Source organism: Eretmochelys imbricata, chromosome 5 (genome assembly GCF_965152235.1).
Source record: "Eretmochelys imbricata isolate rEreImb1 chromosome 5, rEreImb1.hap1, whole genome shotgun sequence".
NCBI lineage: Eukaryota > Metazoa > Chordata > Testudines > Cheloniidae > Eretmochelys > Eretmochelys imbricata.
Genome location: NC_135576.1, coordinates 133,092,726 through 133,115,456, shown reverse-complemented (window position 1 = coordinate 133,115,456; position 22,731 = coordinate 133,092,726). Strand labels below are relative to the sequence as shown.

Genomic DNA, 22,731 nt, shown 5'->3' with positions numbered 1-22,731 from the left:
TATTTGGAAGGGAGAACAAAGCACCACACTGAATAAGCATGGGTTACAAACAAACCACAAAAAAACAAGACAAAAATAAGTGTAAAGTATTTATGAACATTAGCTGGAGGACAAAGCTTTGATAATGAAGATGCAGAAACAATTCTTTTGTGGGGGGGTCTCTTCATAAATTTAGAAAACAAGGTTCTGGAACAGACTGGGTTTGTGACACGGAAATAAACAAAAAGAGAATTTGAAAATATATACTGGAGCCCAGTGTAACATAATCACAGCAAGCATAAACAAAAAGGTTAGAGACCACCCTGTGCTAAAATTAAAAAACAACAACAGCTAAGCTTCTTTAGTAAAAGACAATGGCAAGCACACACTGGTGTATCTGGAGAAGGACAGACCACTCAGAGTACGAAGTAGTGGAACAAGAATTCTCATGTGGTCCCATCTGCAAATGCTGATTAACAAAGGTATACAACACATTTACAGATGATATGCAAATGTTATTCTTCCAGAATATGATTGGTTGCTTAGTGGGACAGGACGCATTAAGGATGTAATGCATCCCATTGACATAGACACCAGCATGCTGTCCAAAATACAGTGAGCAAGAAGGATGAGCTTCACGATATGGTAAAATTAGATGTTATTGAATAAATACAGGCCCCAACTGACTTTATTAATATTAAGGATATCATAATGAAATCAAACAAGTTAAGTACTCTTATGGATCAAGAAGATTTGAATAAGGTTATCAAACCCAAGCACTACTCTATGAAAACAGCTGAGGTGGTTGTATCTAGGACTTCAAAATGCAAGAGGACTTTCAGTTTTGGATGCAAGGCAAGAGTTTTTGAAAGTCTGACAATAGAAAAACTACAAAGACCTATCTTCTACTCCCCATTTTGCAGATATATATATATATATATAAATAATATCCCTTTGGGACTGTCTCAGATCCTGAGATGTACCAAAGCATCATGATCCAGATTATTTAGAATGTGGATGGGGTGGAAGTAATTGTTTAAACGATCTGCTGATTTGGGGTGAAGACAACAACACCACAAGAGGCACCACATAACGTTCCGTAACATGCCAAAGAAAGAACATTACATTGAACAGGAACAAATGCCAGAGAGGCGTGAATGTAAAGTACGTACTCCATGACAAATGGAGTTTGACCAGAGTCAGAAAGATGGAGGCAATTGTACAAATGGAAAGACCCAGAATAAGAAGCAGGCTAACGTATCTAAGCAAATTCACTTCTAAATTTGTACAGATTAGCACTGGTCTGATCAGGGAGAGAAAAAGTTTTGGAAATTTAAAAAAAAAAAAAAAAGCTGTCATGGAAGTGCTAAAACTGGAATATTTTGAGATTAGAACGAGTCTAAGATCTTGGTTGATTCAAACTCACATGGGTTGGGGGGTAGCCTTCCTGGAAGGTGATTACTTATATTTCCAGAGAGCTGACTAAAAACACAACAGAGCTATGCTTAGATTGAAAAAAAATGCTAGCAACTTTTTGGTTTCATGAATGTCTATTTGGTAGACACTGGTTGAAGCAGAAATAGACCATGAAACTTTGGAAATCCTATTACACAAACCATTGTGCAAAGCACCACCTACACTCCAGAAAGTGACCACAAAATTCCAAAATATGAGATACAGGCCCTGTAAGGAGTTTCTCAGAGCAGACGTGGTTTCAAGATCACCTATATATAGCAAAATCAAGAATCTATAGAAAAAGGAGTTTGGAGGAAATATGGCTCACTTACAAATTTTTAAACTAAATTTTGACAAGCTCAAACAGGAAATACAAAATAGCCCAACCTTGAGAGATTAATTCTAAATGGACGGCCAACAAAAACATCCAGGCACCTCCACACTTGAAAACTTATTGGGAGTATACAAACTGAAATCGCTGTTTAAAATGGGTATCTCATAATCACACACAGCACGAGGCCAGAAACGTTAAAACTAATTCTCAGTGCCCAGCCGTATACTGAGAGGTGTAAGAACAGGGCCTGGCATGAATGCTGCCATTGCAGATAAGGTGCCCAAGTGTGAAATCTGCAATCAATATAGGAAACAGAATGCAGAGCAGCACCAAACTATAGGCGCCTCCTGACTGCCCTTCGTCCAAGGTTAATTTTGATCTATTTGAATTTAACAGGAAAGATTAACTTCTTGTTAGTGGGCTACAACCAATTTTACTGTATTAACTGTGCCACTGCAGAACAGGCAGAAGGAACTGCTATGAGAACAAGATGTGACCATGTAAGCAGCAATCCCTGGAGGTTCAGAGATGTAGTTATTGACAGATGTCTAACACCGCTGGGTTTTAGTAATTAGCTAGTTTACTGTGTGGTGGTTAGTGTTGGTTGACAGCCTACTTATCTGCATTTGATTTGATCTGCCTTTTTTTTTTTTTTTTTTTTTTTTTAAAAGGAAGCTGTAACAGTAGCCAAAGGAGTAAGTAGATATTGACCCCAGTCCTGTGATAACCTTTTTAATGCAGAAATATGTCACATGGCTGCGGGCAGGAAATCAAGATCAGTCTCTGAACAATCTTGTGTCTCATACCTTTAGACAGTCACAGGTGCAATATTTTGCTGTGATCCTTTCCCTCCCCGTATCACTTTCCCAATTCCCAACTATCACAAGTGTGTTGGGTGTATGTACATATTCTACACAGCAGGGTAAAAAAGTCTACAAAATACTTCACTCCTCACCTCGTGTAAGTCAGCATAAGCTCCATTTATGTCAATGGAGCTATGCCAGTCTAAACCAGCTGAGGATCTGGCTCCAAGTTCAGTCTGCACATTGAAGCCAACACATGACAGTCCAAAATGCAAATCCCAGCTCATTTCAGGAGTCATTTAAAATATAAACATATCAGAACAGCAGATCATCAACATATGAGTATCAAACGTGACTGGTCACCATTACTAGAAGCTGAATGACTGAGCACACTTTTAGAAACAAAAAGTGCAGGATTTTCAGAAGTGCTCAGTGTTAGCCTAATTCTGCTCCCTCTGAAGTCAATGTTAAGACTCTCACTGAATTTAACGGGAGCAGAGAGTTGACCAGTGCTGAACCACCTTTGAAAATCCCAACCAAAACTGGCAATGAAAAGTTTAACTAGTAACAGTGGCAAAGAGAGTAAGACATTTGTTATAGTTGCTGCATTGTAAAATAGACAGAGACTTACCAGCATGAGCTTTGAGTATATGAGTTTTCAGGCGGCTATTATAGGAAGACTTGAATGGGCAGAGTTTGCAACGGAATGGTTTATGGTGTCCGTGGTGAGTCTGCATATGGCGATCCAAACTTGGCAAGGGAGAGGCAGAAAAAGGAAACACAAAATATTAAATAACTTCAGCTACTACTTCATATGCCAGGCTGAAAACCTAACGGGCCAGACTCTGCCACCCTTCTTCATGCTGGGTAGCACCTTAATCCTGTGAGGCAACTTGCAAAGCAAGGTAGTATCTAGCGTGAGGAAGGGTGGGAGAACTGAGCCCAACATTATGCAGAATGCAAGCCACTTAAACAGGATAATTGGGAAAAATCAGGTGTTAATCAGTCTTATCCAGAGTGTAACAGGATAGATGCTATGGAACAGAGCTGGTTAAAAAAAACCAAACAAACCACAGCAATTTTTGGTTTGGCAAGAGTCTTTGTGAAAAGTTTGCCCCCTTTCCCCCTCCAATCAGCAAGTTTTGAAATTTTTCAACCTGCTCTATTGAGGAAGCCTTCTTTTGGCAAAGAGAATAGAAACGGACTAGTCTGTTCTGGGGAAGATGCCAGCAGGCTGTGCAGGAGCCAACCAAGGAGTTCCAGGAGCAAAAAAAAGATGGTTTTAGAGAGAGATTTGGAAGACAGCACATGGAGCCCAAGAAAAAAGTGTGGGTAGCAGGAAACATCTATGCTAGGATCTTCTTTGTGAGAAGTCAAAGCAAGAGAGGGGGTTAAGAAACCCTTTCAGATTCCAGACTCTTTCTAATTAATCTTTATATAACAGCTCAATTCATAATTACATTTGATTTAGAAGAATGAAGCACTAGGTGAACATCATAGTATCTGAATAAGAACCCCAGAGTTTGGAAGCTTCTCTAAACCATCTGATCTTCCCGAGTTCACAAATCTCAAGCGAGCAAGCACCAACTTTAGGCTGGACTAGACATATCCCCAACAACAGGCCCTTCTCATGGTATGTTAACATGTTTGACTCTTGCCTACTTTCAGCCTGCATGTGCAAGAGGTGTATGGCAACAGAATAATGGGATGGGGGAAACAGTCTTTAGTCTCAGAAGTGCTTCCGTTTTATTTTCAAATTTGCTTGTATTTCACTTAAACTGGCAAATTCTTACTAAATATCAGCATCTTCACACACAATGCAGAAGTTCCTGCTACATTTTTCATCCTGTACTACTACAAAAAGAGCCTAATCTATAAAAATGCCTGTCCATCGGTGCAAAAGCTGCATTCTTAGTCCATTCAAATTAACACCTGATAGTAACAAAATGTACAGTATGTCTATTTACAGTAGCACTTCATAGCAAAATAATGTTATTGTAAATTCAATAAGGAGCTATAATTACTGCCAGTCCAGTGAAATCAACAAATCTGCTCAATGAATAAAATATGCGGAGCATCCATTTGCGTCGATACTTCACATAACAACAAAACCCCCGTCTTAAATACCTGACAAGGAAACAAGCTTGCTTAACAATTAAAGCAGATTGTCCATCCAAAGAGGTATAATATATAATACTAGTCCATACAGGACCACATACAATTAAACTCAAACCATAGGTCCCACCTCTGAGATTCTTTTCCAATCAGCTTTTATTTAGGTTTTTTTTTTTTTTTTTTAAACTTGTACTACGGATTTTCTCTCTCCCAATTACCTATTTTACCCAAGTTAAAGAGATGACGTAGATAGTCACACAATATCTGATTGAACCTATTTCTATAGCAACCACAATTTTATAGAACTCCAGCTTGATCCTCCCTATTTAACCCCAGCATCTTCTTCACTCACAGCCAATATAACACTTGCCAGGGAAGAGTGCAGGCAACCTCAGTGCTAGAGTTTTGGGGGGGGGTTGGGGGGGGGGAGGAGGAGGATTATTTTAGTACAGAGGGGGGAGGAGGAGGATTATTTTAGTACAGAGAGTAGTGGTTCTCCCTACACTTTTAAAGTGGCACAGTCTGTATTCCACCAATGCAGTCCTGCCAAGGCCTGCCAATTCAGTATCGGAACACCTCTGCTCAGACACACATTCCCCGGGGGATGCCCCTGTCCTTTTACCTCTCAGAGCCTGTAAAACAGATTATGGTTATAACCTAGCTGGACACACTTAGGGTGCTGGTGGAAGTGTCGCCTGTCTAGAACACAAGATTTGTTTTCTGTGTCCTGCTCTCTCCCTGGTATGGATTTGGTTGCAGAGCAGACACACTTAAGCCTGACTTACGATGCTGTGGATGATGCCACAAATGTTTCAGACAGAACAGAGCATGGCTCTTCCCTCCTTCGTTGGATGAGTAGGAGTCTCCTTGGAGGATAGATGAAGCATGCATGTGTTCTCAAGCCTGTCAATGGGGGTTTGGTGTGGGCGAATCCTACGGAGTACATTTCTTTGTGGCAGGCCTTCAAAAAGTTTAAAATGCCAATTAAGCAGCTACCTCTCTCCCTAATCTAAGAAAACCTTTAGCACACACTTTGTGAGAAGTTTGTTTATTTCTGCTAATACTTAATCTGTTGCATCAGAAAATGGAATATGTTGTGGAACTCATTCAGAGAAGAGCCCTATACTCTTGTGGATAATGTTTTCATAGAACAATTTACATAACACAATAAAAAAAATCAAGTTTTTTTAAGTTCAGCTCTTGAGAACTGCTCAGCATTAAAGAGACTACATCTCTCTAAATCAACCCAACAAAACTCCACCAACAAAAAATCACACTGCTATCTGAAAACTGTTGCTATAGGTAACACCCAGGTTCCTTATTTATGAGTATCTCCCTCTTTTCTTTCCTGTTTATTTTATTAATTTGACAGCACTGCGTAGAAGGTCAGTTTCATTGTTTCCTCTGTGTAGAAAGTTTGCCCCTTTTGTTTGTGTGTTCTTCCCCCACAGAAAAAAGGAGAATGAATATTTAAAAAAAAAAAATATGGAAAGAATCAGAGACATTGGTAAGGGGACTCAGAAGAATGTGAATACCTGAAAACTAGAAAAAAGGGGCAGGGGAGCAGTTAAACAGTAAAGGTGTCCAGTTTTCAAGTGTACAGTGCCCCCATTAATGTCAGCACATATGAAAACAGTATCACTGGTCTGTACTTCTATTGCAAAAACTTACTTGTGCCTGAAAGCAGAGACAAAGGAGCAATACTGGCAGCTGTACTTGTCTTCACGGGTAAACATGGCCAGAGCCAAATGACTTCTCTCATGAGATCGCAGACCCTGCATAGACATCAAAACCCGGTCACACTGGCTGCAGTGGTATCCCCCAGGCCTGGTTTCATCTTCCAAGGATGCTCCAGATTCAGCTTCTGTAAATTCCACCATGCCATGGTCTTTTGCTCCCTCAAAACCCTCCAAAGTTGTGTTTGAAGAATCTTCCGCTTCCTGCTAAAAAACACATACCCCCCCAAAGCCATCAATTCTCTCTCCCTTCTGCCTTGGGTCTTCCCCATGTGTTAACTTTCCCATCTAAGCTTCCCTTTTCAGAATGTCTCCTGGAATCCGACTACATCCATGTTCTAAAGATATCCCTGCACCGTTCCCATATCATCAATGGCTTCCTTCAGGAAACGGTCCCCCAGTTTCAAATCTATTCTAAAAAAAGACTAAATCTCACAACTGGCCCTAAGTAATATTGTCAATGTCATCATAAAAGCCATGGAATTGGAGTAGAAACTGAACTAACTACCGTCTAACTCCTGGAAGTGGACCCCACAAAACAGGTTAGAGACACATAGGAAGGTGGTATGGAGGAAACTTGCCTTGTCCTTGCCTCTGGGCTAACCCAGACCTCCCCTTTCCAGGGCTGTTGAGCAGACACTTTCCACCAGCACTAAATTCATGAGAAACAACAGGCACTCTATGAAAACATTACTCCTCTTCAGAGACAGTTCCTTGTTTCTTGTTCCCCTCCCTTAATATTATTCACCATGGCACATATTTTGTTGTGATCAGCAGCTTAAAATTGGTAGAGAGTGTGGCACCACATTCATTTGACCTTGGTTTTCAGCTTTCTTGCTCAACTACTTAAGTAATTTCCTTTTGCTCAAAAAGATGGCAACGGTCCTGTAAGCTACGCTTGAAAAGGATAGCTGGGCAGGAGAAAAGGAACAATCTCTTTTGTAGCATCACGTAAGCAAAAGGGGAGGGCAGTGAAAGGACAACAAAATAATAAAAGCCCTCTTAGGTAGAGCAGCTCAGACCCTTCTGGATTTAGTTGCCCTATCGCAGTATGCAGTAGGGGTTAGAAACATGGGATTGTGGGGTCAGCTCTGCTACTCAACCCACTCTGCATTCTCACTGCAGCAAAAGGAATGTGTTCACAGCTCCTGCGGCACGATTGCATGCACAGGCCCCAGTTGATATCCTGAAGAACCTGCTGTTAGGTAGGAAACCCCAGTCCTCCCCTGCACACCTGATTTCCTAGAAGCAAAAGTCCATTTGCACATGAAAACTAAAGTGCATTTACAATTGGCCTCTTTACTTGGGCCAATGGCTCCGGTAAATGACTAATTAGCCATCTGAATGGCTGTTTGCAGTACAAACACCCGGTTTGCTTGTGTCATTGTAACTACGCATGCAAGCATGTAACACACAATTTCATGTACATTTATGCATGCACACTTCAGGCTTCCTCTTCTGAAAATTTTGCCTTCAGAGGCAAAGACAGTAGAAAAGTAGCCCAGAACAGCTGGACAAGAGCTTCCTGCTCAGAGGCCTACGCTTTCTACCATGGACAAGACAAATTCCTTTATGCAAGAGAAATGGGATACACTCAGTGGCAAAAAATAGTCTTCATGTCCTGAATCAAAGGTAGAAGAAAGTTGTAACTAACGTCTGAAAAAATCTAGCATTAAAATAATCCAGAGACAACACAGAAAACTGTCCATTAGATTTGGATGATGGATTTAGTAAATCAGTACCTAATCCAAATTGAACTTAATAGGAGAGTCTGCCCATCGGCTTCCGTGAGTTTTTTGATCAGGCTTTAATCTCAAACAAACACATAGCCAGTTCTTATAATTCTCACCTTTACGGTAGCTGTCACAGACGAGACATTCCCATACTGAACATGCTTGCGAAGGTGATTACAGATGGCTCGAAGGGTGGGATGAACTTCCACGCAAAATTTACATTTGTATCCAACAACTTTCCTCTCCTTAAATTTTGATACATCTTCCAAGTGACCGAATGTCTGTTGGAACACATCAGTATAATCAACAAAGACACTGAAATTTGCTTCCAGAACTAACTTAACCAAAAAAAAAAAAAAAAAAAAAAAAAAAAAAAAAAAAAAGAGAGAGATTACAAACGTACTCTGAGACAGCATGGATTTTAAAACCAAAACAATTAGGCAAGCCATTTTTGTTTGTTCAAATAGAAAAGAAAAAGGCCCACTCTCTTGGCACTTTAAGGACAAAGGTACAGATTTTGCAAAGCCGTCTAAATGACTTACACACACATCCATTAACATAGATGGATAATGTGTTTAAATCCCTTAGGCTGGTTTGCAAAATCTCCTCTCAAGTTTTCAATTAGCCCTCGTTAATGCCTTTAAAATATACAGGTAAAACATTTCCGTAGTATGAACTCTGAATTTCTGCCTAGTGACAATTTTATTAATTTTTAATTACATGGCCCAATTATGCCATGTAATTGGGTGACTCTGATATAAACTATGAGTCACTCCTTCGCAATGGTAAATAGTTACTCCAGATTTACACCAGTGAAACAGAACAAAATTTGGTCCAAAGTTCATATGGGGCCTGATCCAAAGCCTGAAGTCACTAGAAAGATACTCATTGATATTAATAGGCTTTGGATGAGGCCCCATGTCAGATATATTACCCCCATTCTGCTGACACCATGTCTTATTGAGTAGGCTATTCCTGAGAAGGAAATCTGTGTTATTACAAGGAATCATGACCAGGGGGATTGGGAAAGAGACAGGCCAGTGGCCTTGTAATAGAAAGTCACATAATTAAGTGCCAGATAAGGAAGCTACTCATAAGAGGAGAGGAGGAAACAGCAATCCCCTAGGAAGCTCTAGAAAGGGATACAGAAGGGGGCGGGGGGGGGGCAGATGTAATCAAGCTAGAGCATTTAATTGATTTATAGAACTCATTGGCACACTAAGTCACTTGCTTGCTTGTAGCCGTTTGGCTGCCAAAGAGCACATGCATGGGGACACTAATAAGAAGCGGGGAGGGACTGGGGCTGTTGAGAGAACACACACACACACTCTCTTACCCTCTCTTGTTTGAAATCTGCAAAAGCACCATCTGCATATTTCTGCTTGCTCAAAAGCTGTTTCCTCCTCTCTTGACGTTTGGCACGCTTCTGGAATTCCTCATTGTGACTGTTCAAATGTGAGGTCAGTTCTGCCATGCTATGCAGTTTACTATCACAGTGCTTGCACTGGTAGGCAGAGCTCTGAGAGCGGGTGCCACATCCCAGTATGGTAAAGTCTCTCTTCAAATCCTTGCTGTGGTGGTCAGTGTAATGCATACACAGCAGCTCGGCTGTGCTGAAGGACAGTTTGAAACATTTTATACACCTGAAAGGAAGCCACTCGATTTCCTGAGCCTCATTCTCCACCTCAGACTTTTCAAAATCATTTCTCTCCTCACCTAGGATCTGCTTTTCATGCTCGTCAGCATACACAGCTGTAAAGTAGCCCCCTAGCTTGCTCGCATGCTGCTTCTTAGGGAAAACACCAGGGTGACGCTTCATGTAGTGGGACACGATGCCTTTTTTGCTAAAGGACTGGAAGGAACAAAGCGAGCACTTCTTCTTTTCCACTGCCCTCCTCAGCTCCTCACTCAGTTGAGGAGAGGTGTCTTTGGGAGGAGACGGAATGATCACTTTACTGGGCTTGTCACTTACCGTCCTGGAGGCTGCCAGGCAATGAGTGTAATAAGCGTCAATGTCGTGCCGTTTCTGGTAGTGTGCTGCAAGCCCTTTGCGGATGGGGTTTGTGTAGGAACACAAAGCACACTTGAAGAGGTTGTTTTTGCCTTCCGGCTGCGCCCGGACATTATTGTGTTTGATGCGGTAGTGCCTGGCTATCCCCTTCCGGGTGGAGCAGAAATATTTGCACAGCTGGCACCGGAATACTGTGTGAGACACGAGATGAGAGCTGGAGAAATGAGAAGCTGGCACGGCGACTTCTCCGATGTCCTCAGCAGCAATTTCCGGAGAAGCCTTTATTTCAGGGGTACTCTCCGGCTCCATGGCCGCAGACGCCTTTGGTGGTGACTGCGCAAACACATCAAATTCAGGTTGGTTGTGGTATTTTTCATAGTGAATTTTAAGCTTTTCCAAAGTGCCATGGGTATAAGGGCATAATTTGCATCTGTAAGCACCATACCCTTGCTTGAAAATCCTACTTGTTTCTTCCACATCATTCTGGGACATGTCATTAGACTGCTCCACGTCATGCACAAAATCCTCAGCGGTGACCTTTATTGACGGATGCCGTTTCTGGTAGTGTGTAAGGACACCGTGGATGCGCGTATTAATGTAAGGGCAATGCCTGCACTTGTACACGGCTCCTGGGTTAATGTCTATGTCCTGTGCAAAATCTGCAGCTTTAACTTTCATGCCAGGATGTTTTTTGCCATAATGTGTCAGGAGGCCGTGCAAGTTATTGTATTCAGACTGGCATACTGTGCACTGATACGGCGTGGAGGATATCGCAGGGTTTGCAGAGGCCAGCTGGACATTTTTTTCTTGGGGGAGGCTGGAGTCTTCTGTACAATCCACATCCTGTTCCATCTGTGATGTGGTTATCTGGTCTTCAGAATTAACCCTAGTCCCAACTTCATCGGACTGAGTGCCAGCTTTCTCAGCAGCATCTTTCTCCTTGATGATATCCAGCAACACAGATTCATCCCCATTCATGGCCCAAGGATGAAAAGCCTGATAGTGATTAGTAATATCCCAAATGGAAGATGCTTCAAAAATACAGTCTCTGCATTTATAGGTTTTTGCCTCTGATGGCATCACTAGGGCTGGAGGGGAAGGATCAGGACCTGCCCAGAGTTTAGTGGCCATGTATGTATAGTCAACATAATGCTCAGGATGTCTCCTTTGGTAATGCACGAGCAAACCGCTAGGCTCTGTATGTGAATAAATACACCATTCACAGTGATAACCAGCTTCTATTAAGCCATCCAAAAATGCCCATCGTAAAATGGATGTAACTGTGGCCTTCAGGCTTGGATGGTCTTTCTTAATATGCTTCCTCAGTGCGTAAAAATAAGGCGACGTGTAGGAACACTGCCGGCATTTGAGAGCTCTTAGTTTAGCCTTGTCCCGCTCTGCACTGGAAGTGGGCGCAGGCATGCTGCTGGACAATTTTTTCTGGCCACGATCGCAAAGGCTTCTAATCGTGGCTGTGTGCTGTCTGATCACATCTGCATTGGCTTTGAAGTCACGATGCTTCTTTTGATAATGAATGAGCACGCCTTTAACGGTCCGATTTCCATAGTCACAATGCTGACAGAAGAACATTTCATTCTCAAGGGGAGCCACAGAGCTCTCAGAGCTGCCCCTGTTCAGCTGCATAGACGCTGGTGGCCTCTGAACGCCAGGTGGCATTTCACCACCCCTCATCATTGCTGCTGTGGGGGGCGTCTGCCTAATGTATTTCGCAGTGACCTTTATTTCTGGATGCCTTTTCTGATAGTGGACGAGCACTCCCACCACCGAGCGGTTGCTATATGAACAGTGCTTGCAGTAGTAGAGTTCAGTGGTGAGGTCCGGTGGTGGTGGGGGGGGAGGTGGTGGCTGTGAAGCCATGTTGGCCAGTTTTGGGGAGATGGGAGTTCCCAGCTCAAAGGACAGTTGAGCTAGGGCAGAACCCCTGTCGACAGACACCACCCGCATGGTCTTCTGAATCCTGAAATATGAAGCCTTTTCTTCAGGGTGTTTTTTCTGATAATGCACCAGAACAGAATGCATGTTAGGGCTTGCAAACGAACACACATCACAGTCATACACCACAACGCTATTAACTGAAGGCTCTTTCTGATTTTCACATTCTGGACTAAAACTCTTTGAAGCATTTTTGTTAAATGTAGCAGGAACTCCAGCCCCGCGGGCCACTGGGGTGGAAGTTGCCATGGTCTTGGGAGCAGAATTCAAGATCTCTCTCAGTGTTTGCGACTCTGCATTTAACCCTTCTTGCTGCTCGACTACATAGCTTGAAAATATCATTGCATTGTTAATTTTAACAGTTGGGTGCATTCTTTGGTAGTGCGGCATCAAGCTTCTAACATTCGGGCTAGTGTAAGAGCAAAAGCGGCAGCGGTAGATCAGATCAGAATGATCAAAGTTGAGTACATTCATAGCTTCAGGATGATGCTCACCGTAATGCTGCTGCAGGTCTTCAAAGTTGGTGTAGTCAATGTAACATTCAAGGCATCTGTACACAGCACTGTGATCGTTAGGGTCCAATATATACCTAAAGCTGAACTTAATGTAAGGATGCATCCGTTGGTAGTGGGTGCTAACACTCCTCGCAGATTTGTTGCTAAAGTCACAGTGTTTGCAATAATAAAGCCGTCCGGAATCATTAAACTCTGCGTTTTCACTGTTTTGATCAGATCCATACATACTCGACTGGCTGCCCAGAAGAGATGCATTAGGCCCTTGATGATCCTTCATGTTGACAGAAGAGCAATAATAATCTTCCTCATCTTCAGATAAAGTTAGCTCAATTTCTGCCCCATTGGTGGAATTATAATCATGCGGCATGTTCCTGAAATTAGTCTCCTTCTGAGAATCATTAGTATCTCTTCCCCACATTTGCTGGGGTGCATAGGAACTAGACACCTCCATCAATGGCTCTGTTTGTTCTTCTTCCTTGTCCAATTCTACTTCTATCTCCACTTCATTGTCTTCTTCCTCCTCTTCGTCATCCTCTACGTTAATCACTGCATCTTCTTGTTGCTTGTTTTGGTTAATTTTGCTCTGTAGGTTGCTCGCTATTTCATCAATTCTAGTTCGCTTCTTCACAGGCGATAGATCTAGGGGAAAGTCATTTGTCAGTTTTCGAGAGGTCTTAGCTACAAAGTTATTTTTAGATGATAACCCAAGAATTGAGGTCTGGCTTTTCTTCACAGTGCTGGAGGCAGCATGGGCATCCACCTCACTCTCTTGTGGAGCATTGGATGACGGTCCCTCGTATTTTGGCAAGTTATCACAAAAAGAATGCTTGTGTTGCTGATGAACTCGGAGACCTTTCAAAGTAGTTGTGGAGTAGTTGCACAGCGTGCATTTATAGGGGTGCTGAGAGTGGGGTTGAGGGGACTGCTGCTGTTGCTGCTGCACAGATTCCATCATTCCGCCTGACTTCCTGCCATTTATATTTCCACTTTCATAAGACACTGTGCTTTCATTCAGAGAGGAGGCTATGCTTTCACTCTGGGAATTCACAGCATCCCAATCTGATGTTGTACCTGTATGACATTGTTTATGAGCTCCAAGTTTTAATGAACTCTTACAAGTGAAAGGACATTCATCGCACTTGTATACAGCCGTCTTCCCAGAGAGGTGGATGTTCTCAATATGGCGGGAGATGCTTCGGCGGTGCATAGTGAGGAAAGGGCAAAAAGGGCACTGGAACCTGTTCATGTATCTTCTAAAGGGGATCCCCTTTGTTTCCAATAATTTGTTACCATCAGATCCCATCAGCTGCTCTGCAGACATTCCTGAGGTCTGGTGATCCATGGAGTTCAAGCCATTCTCACTGTCTATTTCATTTAGCTCTTCATCAGAGCTAGAGTCATTTAGCATACTATTAGTTTCCAGGTCAGCAGAAGAATTTGTCATGTCAGCTATTCCATAGCGGGATCTGTCAGACAAATTAACCATACCAGAGTTATGAGGTGACTTAGGCTTCATTTGAGGATAAGACACAGAAGAAAACTTTGAAGATGTAGAAGAATTGGGTCTGATAAGGGAGTTACTCATGGAGCCCCTGAAGTTTGAGACGTTGGCATTCGGCATCTCACGTCCTGTAGCATTCATAGAGATATAGTTGGAGTTTGGGGCAGAGTTTGGTGCACTTTTGTTCTGCACATCAGGCAAACTGGTTCCATCCTGTTGCTGTCTCAGGCTTGACAGTATTTTTACCATGCTGCGATGCTTCTTCATCATGTGGTCACACCAGCGTTCCCTTCGAGGGGTCTGATAGCTACACCATTCGCAGCAAAAGTTGCCCCTAGACTTTGTTAAAGGCTTGACCATGGATTCCAAGATGCTACGCTCTACTACTTCAGCAGGCAGCTCCTTGCAGGATTCCTGCACCGGCACGGATGCGGATGCAGATTCAGATATGGCAGCTGTGGCAGTAGGGGGAGTTGAACTCTCCTTTAGATTATTTTTGTGATACATTTTCTGGTGCTTAATAATCCTTGCACGCCTTGGCGATTTGTAGGTACAGAACTGGCAAGAGAAAACTTTGCCAAACCCCTCATGCATCATGATGTTGTAATTTAAGGATCCAGCAGCAGGCGGTCCCACCGAGCTCCCTCCAGCTTGTGTGCCATGCACTTTTCGGGTATGTTCTATGAGAAGGTTTTTGGATCTGAAGTAACGCACACAGAATTTGCACTGGAAAAACTTGTTTGTTGGTTTAGGATTTGGGGCCATGTGCTGGCTATAAAAACTCTGGCTATGGCTATAATAACTTCCAGTCCCCATCTGAGCTGCATTTTGCCCTAAAAGAAAAAAACCCACAAGGAATAAATACATATAATTTCTTCTCCACCTACCACTCAATGATATAATACAATATTCAACAAAAATCACATCCCATTGGGTCCATCAGTATTCCAGTGCATGCAATACACTGGACTATCTCATTTACGATTCTCTTCTGTACCTGCTGCAGAACTCTGACATATAGGACGTAACGTGGTCTATGTATTACTTCTAAAACAAAGTTTCTTTAAATAAACACATTAGTTTTCCCCTTGTTTATTCTGCCCCCCTCCGTTCCTCAGACGTTCTTGTCAACTGCTGGAAATGGCCCACCTTGATTATCACTACAAAAGGTTTTTTTTTTCTCTCCTGCTGTTAATAGCTCACCTTAAGTGATCACTCTCATTACAGTGTGTATGGTAACACCCATTGTTTCATGTTCTCTATGTATATAAATCTCCCCACTGTATTTTCCACTGAGTGCATCTGATGAAGTGAGCTGTAGCTCACAAAAGCTTATGCTCAAATAAATTTGTTAGTCTCTAAGGTGCCACAAGTCCTCCTTTTCTTTTTGTGAATACAGACTAACACGGCTGCTACTCTGAAACCTGACATTAGTTTCAGACGTTCACCCCAAATAAATAAATAAATAAATAAATACATAACTTCTAAAATTCTTGATGATAAAAAACAGATAAATCCCCAACCCATTTCAGTGGTTACATACAAAGCAGTAATCAGAACTGATAAGGCAGTAACCAGACAATACTCACTTTGCTCTCATTATAATAAAATTAATGAAAATTACAAATTAAAATATGCCAAGACAGGCAGCAAAAAAAAGAGAGGTTTACGTTTACCTGCAATTTCATCTGCAATTGTAAATTCATCTTTTACAGAAGAAAATTCGACCTCTGTCTGGTTGCTAGCATTCATGGAGCCAGACCTTGGCTGGCTAGGACTTTCCTCAGAAACATCTGTTGGCTGCAAAAAAGCAGTGTGAACATCCTGAATGTGAGCTTTAAGGTCTTCATAGGATGGAGCTCGAAAATCACAGCCATCGCACTGCAGCACCTCCATGGTCCTCGATAATACTTTCACATCAGGAAATTCTGAAAGAAAAGGAATGGGGGAGAAGCACTTGTTACAGAAACATCATTCAGTGAACCCTGACTAATATATAAAACCAAGCTGGTCAGCAATAAGGTTTAGTAACCTCCAGAAATGCTAACATTACAGAAGTAAGAACTCAACTTTTGCTCAATATGTTGAAAGGCATCAAGGAAATTCAAATTAACAGAAAATCCTACCTAAATGGCTCACGAGTTGCTGAGCTGGGCTCTACAAATATTCAAGCCTTCTGACAAATGGATGTTGATTCAGTAGACCTTGCCTTCTTGGCTTTTCCCTTACTCAGGTTCTTTCTGCCTGGGCTTATTGTTACACTGACAGTCTGTCTCAAATAAAGATGAGGGAAGCACATGTGATTTGAGCAGCTTCATTACTCCCAGCCATTCATGCACTGACCTTTACTATTAGAAAATAGGATTTCTGCCTCTTTTCAACCAGCACTAACCTTCCTCTAGATTAGACAACTACTGACTACTTCATTGCCAAAGACTAAAAAGCCTCCCCTGGAAACTTGCATTTTCAATTAGTTTAAAACATCTAGTCAGTTTTGACCTTAATGGAAAAAAGAGACAATATGGCAGTGAGAGATCTGGATACACTGACTTTTGATAGATTGTTGCACCTTAACAATTCCACCAAACACAGAAGAGAGCTACATTCTTGGTTGGAATTCCCATAATTATGCCCAGAGTTATACCCTGTCTCTGGGATCAGGATTTTGATGGGGTGGTGGACGGGAGAGGAAGGGATTTCTGCTGTCATTTAATAAAAACATTGCAACAGCACAATAGAAATATGAATAAAAAAGACCCCGCTCCAAAGTTTCATGACTTCCTAGATTCCTCCACAAACCCTAATTTGATATACGGTATAACAAATTGATCTTGGTAAAGTCAATGTACTTCAGTACATGACCAGTTAATCCAGTGAGACATAATTCTGGGGGAGAATTTGTCTCTGTGCTCAAAATTTATGGATTGCTGTAGAAGAAAGAATATATAAACACAGGGAAAAAAGTCAAAGGCAGAGGTCCTCCTACCTCATATGTTTCTTGGGCACAGTAGCAACTTATTATCTTAATGAATGAATTACTTCTTTAAGTTTCCCACATGCTCCACTGGGCTAGATTAACCTAGGACTTCCAGAGATCTGATCGAGGGAACGGCAGCCAAAATATTTTATGATGAAAATTCCATTCATTTATTGTAGAATATAAAATTACTTCTACAGCAAGATCAAAGTCCAATAATATTATGTCAATGCAATAAAAGAGGGCATTGCATTAGGATTTTACATACAAGAACGTTCCTCCTGATAGCCTGCTAAAATAAACTTCTGTCAAGTCAAATGCTGCACAGACTGGGCACACAGACACTCCAGATGTTTACCTACACTACTGTGCACACTGCATTTTGTCCCCTTTCTCCTTAGTACCCCATAAAGAAAATGAACACTGCACCAGCTTCTTTTCAGCTAGCAAAGACACAATAATCAAGATACTCAAGTTTTTTCCTGCAAGTACCAGACCAAATTGTGTGGAAGAGGTTGCTATCTCTGCTCTGGATCAAATTACAGCAGTGAGTGAAGCCCCACCCCACGTCTCCTTTAGCACAGTCCATTAGACCTGAAAACAATTTTTTTCCATGGAGCAGACGACTCCTGCATTTAGAGCACTTCACAGAAAAGCAGATCATCCAGTTTTCACTGCCCATCCCCCAAAGCTTAGTCCTTTCATCTCAGCCAAACAAGCCACAGCTCTGCTGAATGTGTTTATCACACTTTCAAGAGATATGAGCTCCTGCGTCACTGAAGCTTTAAGACTCACTAAGCTGCCCTAGTCCTCTGAGCTTTAGGAGCAGCCATTTTAGCTCAGACAACTCATGCACTCAGAGGCTCATAGCTTCTAGCTTGTGCACAACATGGCCTCACTTATCTGAGCTTCATCTCAAGCACACACGATTTTTTTTTTTTTGCTAGAGTGATGCTAGAAAAAGCATCCTCATAAGAACACTACTTGCCTTCTTCTTATGATTTACCTTTTTCAACAGAGAATCTGCTGTTCCCATGCACTGTCAAAACCAGCACCTTTTCTCCCTCACTGATCATTTGCAAAGATCTCTGAAGTTCTTTTACCCCATGAATGATAAATGTGTTGATTAGTTCCAGCACAACAGTATTACTGAAGCAAGACACTTGTCCAAACTGTCCTACAGACTGAAGCAGCCCTCTTAAACAGGGGGAGGGGTATGGGGGGAAGGAACCCTCCAGAAGTCTCAGCCTCTTGAGAGTCGTCCTTCTATGCACAGAAGACATACCATATGACTCTGCTTGCCAGATTCCAAAGTCTAATGACCTTTGTTAATCACCAGCCAGCCTGCCTGCTTCAGCAAACTTTGCCAACAGACACACCCTTCAACACAAAGGCTGGAGCTATTCCTTTTAAAAGAGGTTCTCTGAAAGCTCCATTGTGTGGAAGAGAGGAAAAACAAAAATCTCTTTCCTTAAAACTTCAGTCACTTTAGAAAGAACATAACAAAAGGCTTGCTACTGTGTGTCTTTTGGGAACATTTAGACCGGTTTACAAAACAAAAACCAGAATGAAGAAAAACTGAGGTTCTGAACAAGATAAACGCAACGGCTTCAGCAGTGCATAGTTAGAGCATCTATTTTATATAAAGTTACAGTTCTTTAATATTGTGGCACTTTCTGAAGTTATTCTCAAGGATGCTAGTTGTCGTCCAGATGAACTTGAACCACCGTCTCCTTGTTCTGCTACAAAGCAAATTAAAGGGTTATGAGATCAGTAAAAGCTACGGATTTTTAAAAAAATGACAAAAGACCCTTTCTAATGGGTTCTAGCTTTAATGTCACTAGGGCCTCTCCCACAAAAGCAGCACTGAGTCAGGGAAGAGGTTAATCTCACAGCAGATGAAACGAACAAACAGCCTCAGGTACAGTTGAATGGCCTTCAATTTGATGTTTTCACCAAGGCATGTACCGAAATAACAATGAATCGTATTTTGTGAAGCAGTTTGCCTTACTATTTACACATTTCTCTTTAAAATTCAAGCGCTGTATGAAGGAAAAAATCAGAAACTTATAGTTTGGGCTAAACTATCCAAAGAAACTGAAATGTGATGCATCTTTATTTTTTTCCTTATCAACAAAGGATATGGAACTGAGAGAGACCCATCTATCTGCAAGCAAAAAAGAGCACATTTTCAGTGCAGATGTTGATACTCCTTTGAGACATGCACCAAATAAAGGAGATAAAGCAAGATTTGCACAATTGTCCATCATGAGGCAGGAAAGGCAACATTTTCCATAGGTACACATACCAACACTGTCTTCTACATTCCGATTTTTTAGTCAACACACAATCTGTTTTATTTCCAGATAGTGTGACAGCAAGATTTAGTTATTTATTTTTGTTACCAAATCAGCAAAATAAAAAGCAGAATAAGAAGCTTCTGAACTACTAAAGCAAAGTTTTAAACAAACCAAAAACAAAAAGCCCCAAAATAACAAACCATTCAAGGAATCCATACATCAAGCAAGACCTCTACAATATTCCAACCCATGCCTTGTGACCATGCTAACTACAGATATCATAGCTTCTAAAATACCCATACTAATGCCAGGCTACTCTCCTCATGCAGCTAGGGAAAAATTAAAATTAAAATGTCTAAGTTTGTCTACATTTGTTTGGTCTACATAGAGTGCAACCTTTTCTTAAATTATATGGCTGTTTCCCATGAAAAAAGAGTCTCTGATTTTCCAACTGGAAAGAAACTTGAGCAAACAGATTTCCAAGTTTTTGTAGTTTTAAAGCTTCAGGCTGAAGTCTCCTGTTCTCTCTACCTTTCTTCTCCTAGAGCTTGGCAACAACTGAACTTCAGTACAAATAGTTCTGAGGGACTTACTTTTTTTTTTTTTTAAAGTATGTGGTTTTGGTGCTTCAAAATACAAAATTAATTGTGAAGCCTAAAGTACTGTGACCTCAAAACTGAGCTTCTAGGGTTGACTACCCATCTGTTCTGTTTCAACAGTGCGTCTACAAGTTAAGAATACGTACGTGAACAACCACAACTGAAAAGCTCATGCTGAGCACACACTGAACATCCAGCTCAATTTTAGTATCACCGCCTTTAAAAATGAGTACTCCAATTTTCTGAGTTTTCCAACATTTGGAAGATCAGAAGCTTCTTTAGACCTAGGAAACAGAAGGCAAATACAGTTTTCATTTTGTTCACTTTAAATTTTATTTATTGCCAAGGTGAAGTTAATACAGAGCCACCCTAGGGTTGTATAGTTTATTACAGATGCACTGCTGCTAAACCTGCTACAACTTGACAAAATTCCCTTGGAGACTCATTTTACTTGGCCAAAACAGATCAGCATGAACAAAGGGTTTTAGTAGAGATTGAATTTGTGCGTTTGAGCAAACTTCTCCTCTAACAAAGTGCAGGAGGCCTCAGCATTGGTCTTCTTTTTTTTTTTTTTTGTCTGCTGGAGCTTAACCTCCCAGAAATAAACTATGAAACACTACAGCAATGTGATTCACCAGCACCTAATTATAGACATTACAAAATCTTCAAGAAATAGAACCTTAAATCTCATGAGTAACACCATAGGGTATGCGTTTTTTCCTGATACAGAAATCTAGATTTTAAAAGATGCCAGTATTTCACAGCTGCAGAACCTTCTCCTACTACAGATTAGATTACTTGTGAAATGCTTTATTTAGCCCAGGCATGTGTGGCTTCTGATCTTATTTTCTTAAGTTGATTTTTTTTAAACACTATCTACATTTAACCATTCAAGACACCATTGAATAAAACTATGGGACTTTCTAGCAATGGAAAAGCTGACATGTTTGAGAAATGTAAGCCTGAAGGGTGCTATAAAAAGGGTGTGTCTTGTCATTTATATTCTTCACAGAATAGAAAGAATGAGGACATGAAAGACCAAATGTGTGCCCTCAGTTATATCGATGCAATCTCACTTGAGTCAGTGGTTTCTTTCAAAAGGACAACCTAAAGTGGTTTCCTTAGCAGCAAACTCAATCCTCTCAAGACCTTTGTTGGTATTTTTTTTCTTCCATTTTGTATTAGGAATGAAAAATAAAATCTATTTTCTTCCCTTATCTTTTTCATTTTTGTAGGTTTTGATGTTATTACATAGGTTGCAGTAGCCCACTTCCTTAGTTAATTCAGAGATTCAGTTTGGGTACAGTAGACTCTAAAGCTAAATTCTGCCTTCAGAACATGGGTATAGACTATAAAGTCAAACTCCCTGTATGTTAACCCAATGGTTAAGTCTTCTGCATTACTTTTTGAAAATAAAATATATAAAACAAATCTGCATCCATCAGTCAAACACCATTCAAGTTGACTGTGTATGATGGTCATACATGCAGCTTCACCACATTTTGGCCATTAAGCGCTTATCCAGCTTCCTATGTGATCTCAATTTACCCATATTGAAAAGACATAACATATAAGACAGCATGAATAATCAAGAAATTCAGAAAGATACAAATGTGTCACAAAACAAAGGTTTCAGGAAAATAAACTATTGTGATCAGAGATGTTCTATACTCCACGAATAATAAATAATAAAACCACAATTTGAATAGCAGCAATAAAAGACCTAAACACCTCTGCTAGTGTTTGGATATACATTTTAGACAATATTTTGAATGTGGCATGAGCTTCAAGCCAGGTTTCACAAAATGAAGTCTACCTAGTATATGCTGAAATTCTGGTTGACCACATTGTTATAAAAAACAGGCACTATGAAGCTCCACAAGGAGCAAGAAATGCATGTGAGCATAAACACACACACACATAGAGACACACAACTAAATTCTATTCTGGTCAATTGAGTTGCATCTTCTTTCATGTCAGTGGAGTTGCATCCACTTATACCCATGCTCAATTTGGCCCTTTACAATGTGTGAGTCCGTGTCACATGCAAATCATTTATAACAGTAGGTCAGTGCAATACAAGTAAGAGAATTTTCAAGCTACTAAACAGCTTGCAAAACCTTCTATCCTTAAAAGGAAAAAAAATCCTACGTGAGAGCTGTATTTTTATGAGACAGAGGAAAACTTCACAACAGCAGCTTTGGGAGTTAGGACATAAAGTACTTAGACCTTTCAGTGAGCAAAAACTTCAATTCTCAGAAAAGCTCTGGGTGTTTTCTTCTTGAGACCTTGACACTCACACATACAGAAACCACTACTGCAAACAGGTCAGAGCAACAGATAAAGTGCTACGGGCTCAACCTGTTCTCCAAGGCTGTCTTCACTGCAAAACGGATGGATTTCAGCTACAGCAGGGTACCTGACATTTGTTAACTATCCCAGTTTAAAACCCCAGTGGAGACAATCCACTGTCATTTCTACTGCAAGGTACCCAGGCAAGGTCACTTTGCCTAGCTACCTTGCAGTCAAAACAAACAGTGCTTTGTCACCACCTGGGTTTTACAGTGGGACAGCTAACATCTCTTAGTTGTCCCGTGGTCAACATGCTTTAATTTGGCATTGAAAACAAAGCCCAAAATGATCTAAAATAATTCTGAACCGAAGTGTTACTTGGAAAGAAACCAGGGGGGAGTGTGGGTGGGTGGGGGTATGTTTAGACA

At 41.2% G+C, this 22,731-nt stretch overlaps 1 protein-coding gene across 8 annotated transcripts in view; it reads right to left on the bottom strand.

Moving 5' to 3' along the window:
- The window catches only part of ZNF462 (zinc finger protein 462), a 101,824-nt gene that overhangs the window by 39,630 nt on the left and 39,463 nt on the right, over positions 1-22,731 (bottom strand). For 5 of the 8 annotated variants that reach the window (XM_077817941.1, XM_077817943.1, XM_077817942.1 and 2 more), the window contains 5 exons: positions 15,812-16,063; positions 9,492-14,968; positions 8,272-8,436; positions 6,358-6,629; positions 3,203-3,321 (listed from right to left, as the gene is read on the bottom strand). In XM_077817941.1, the coding sequence (XP_077674067.1) occupies positions 3,203-3,321; positions 6,358-6,629; positions 8,272-8,436; positions 9,492-14,968; positions 15,812-16,031 (6,253 nt within the window). In that variant the 5' untranslated portion in view covers positions 16,032-16,063. Of the gene's footprint in view, positions 1-3,202; positions 3,322-6,357; positions 6,630-8,271; positions 8,437-9,491; positions 14,969-15,811; positions 16,064-16,261; positions 16,367-22,731 lie in introns of those variants that run through there. The other 3 variants (XM_077817944.1, XM_077817945.1, XM_077817940.1) reach the window with 3 other exon arrangements.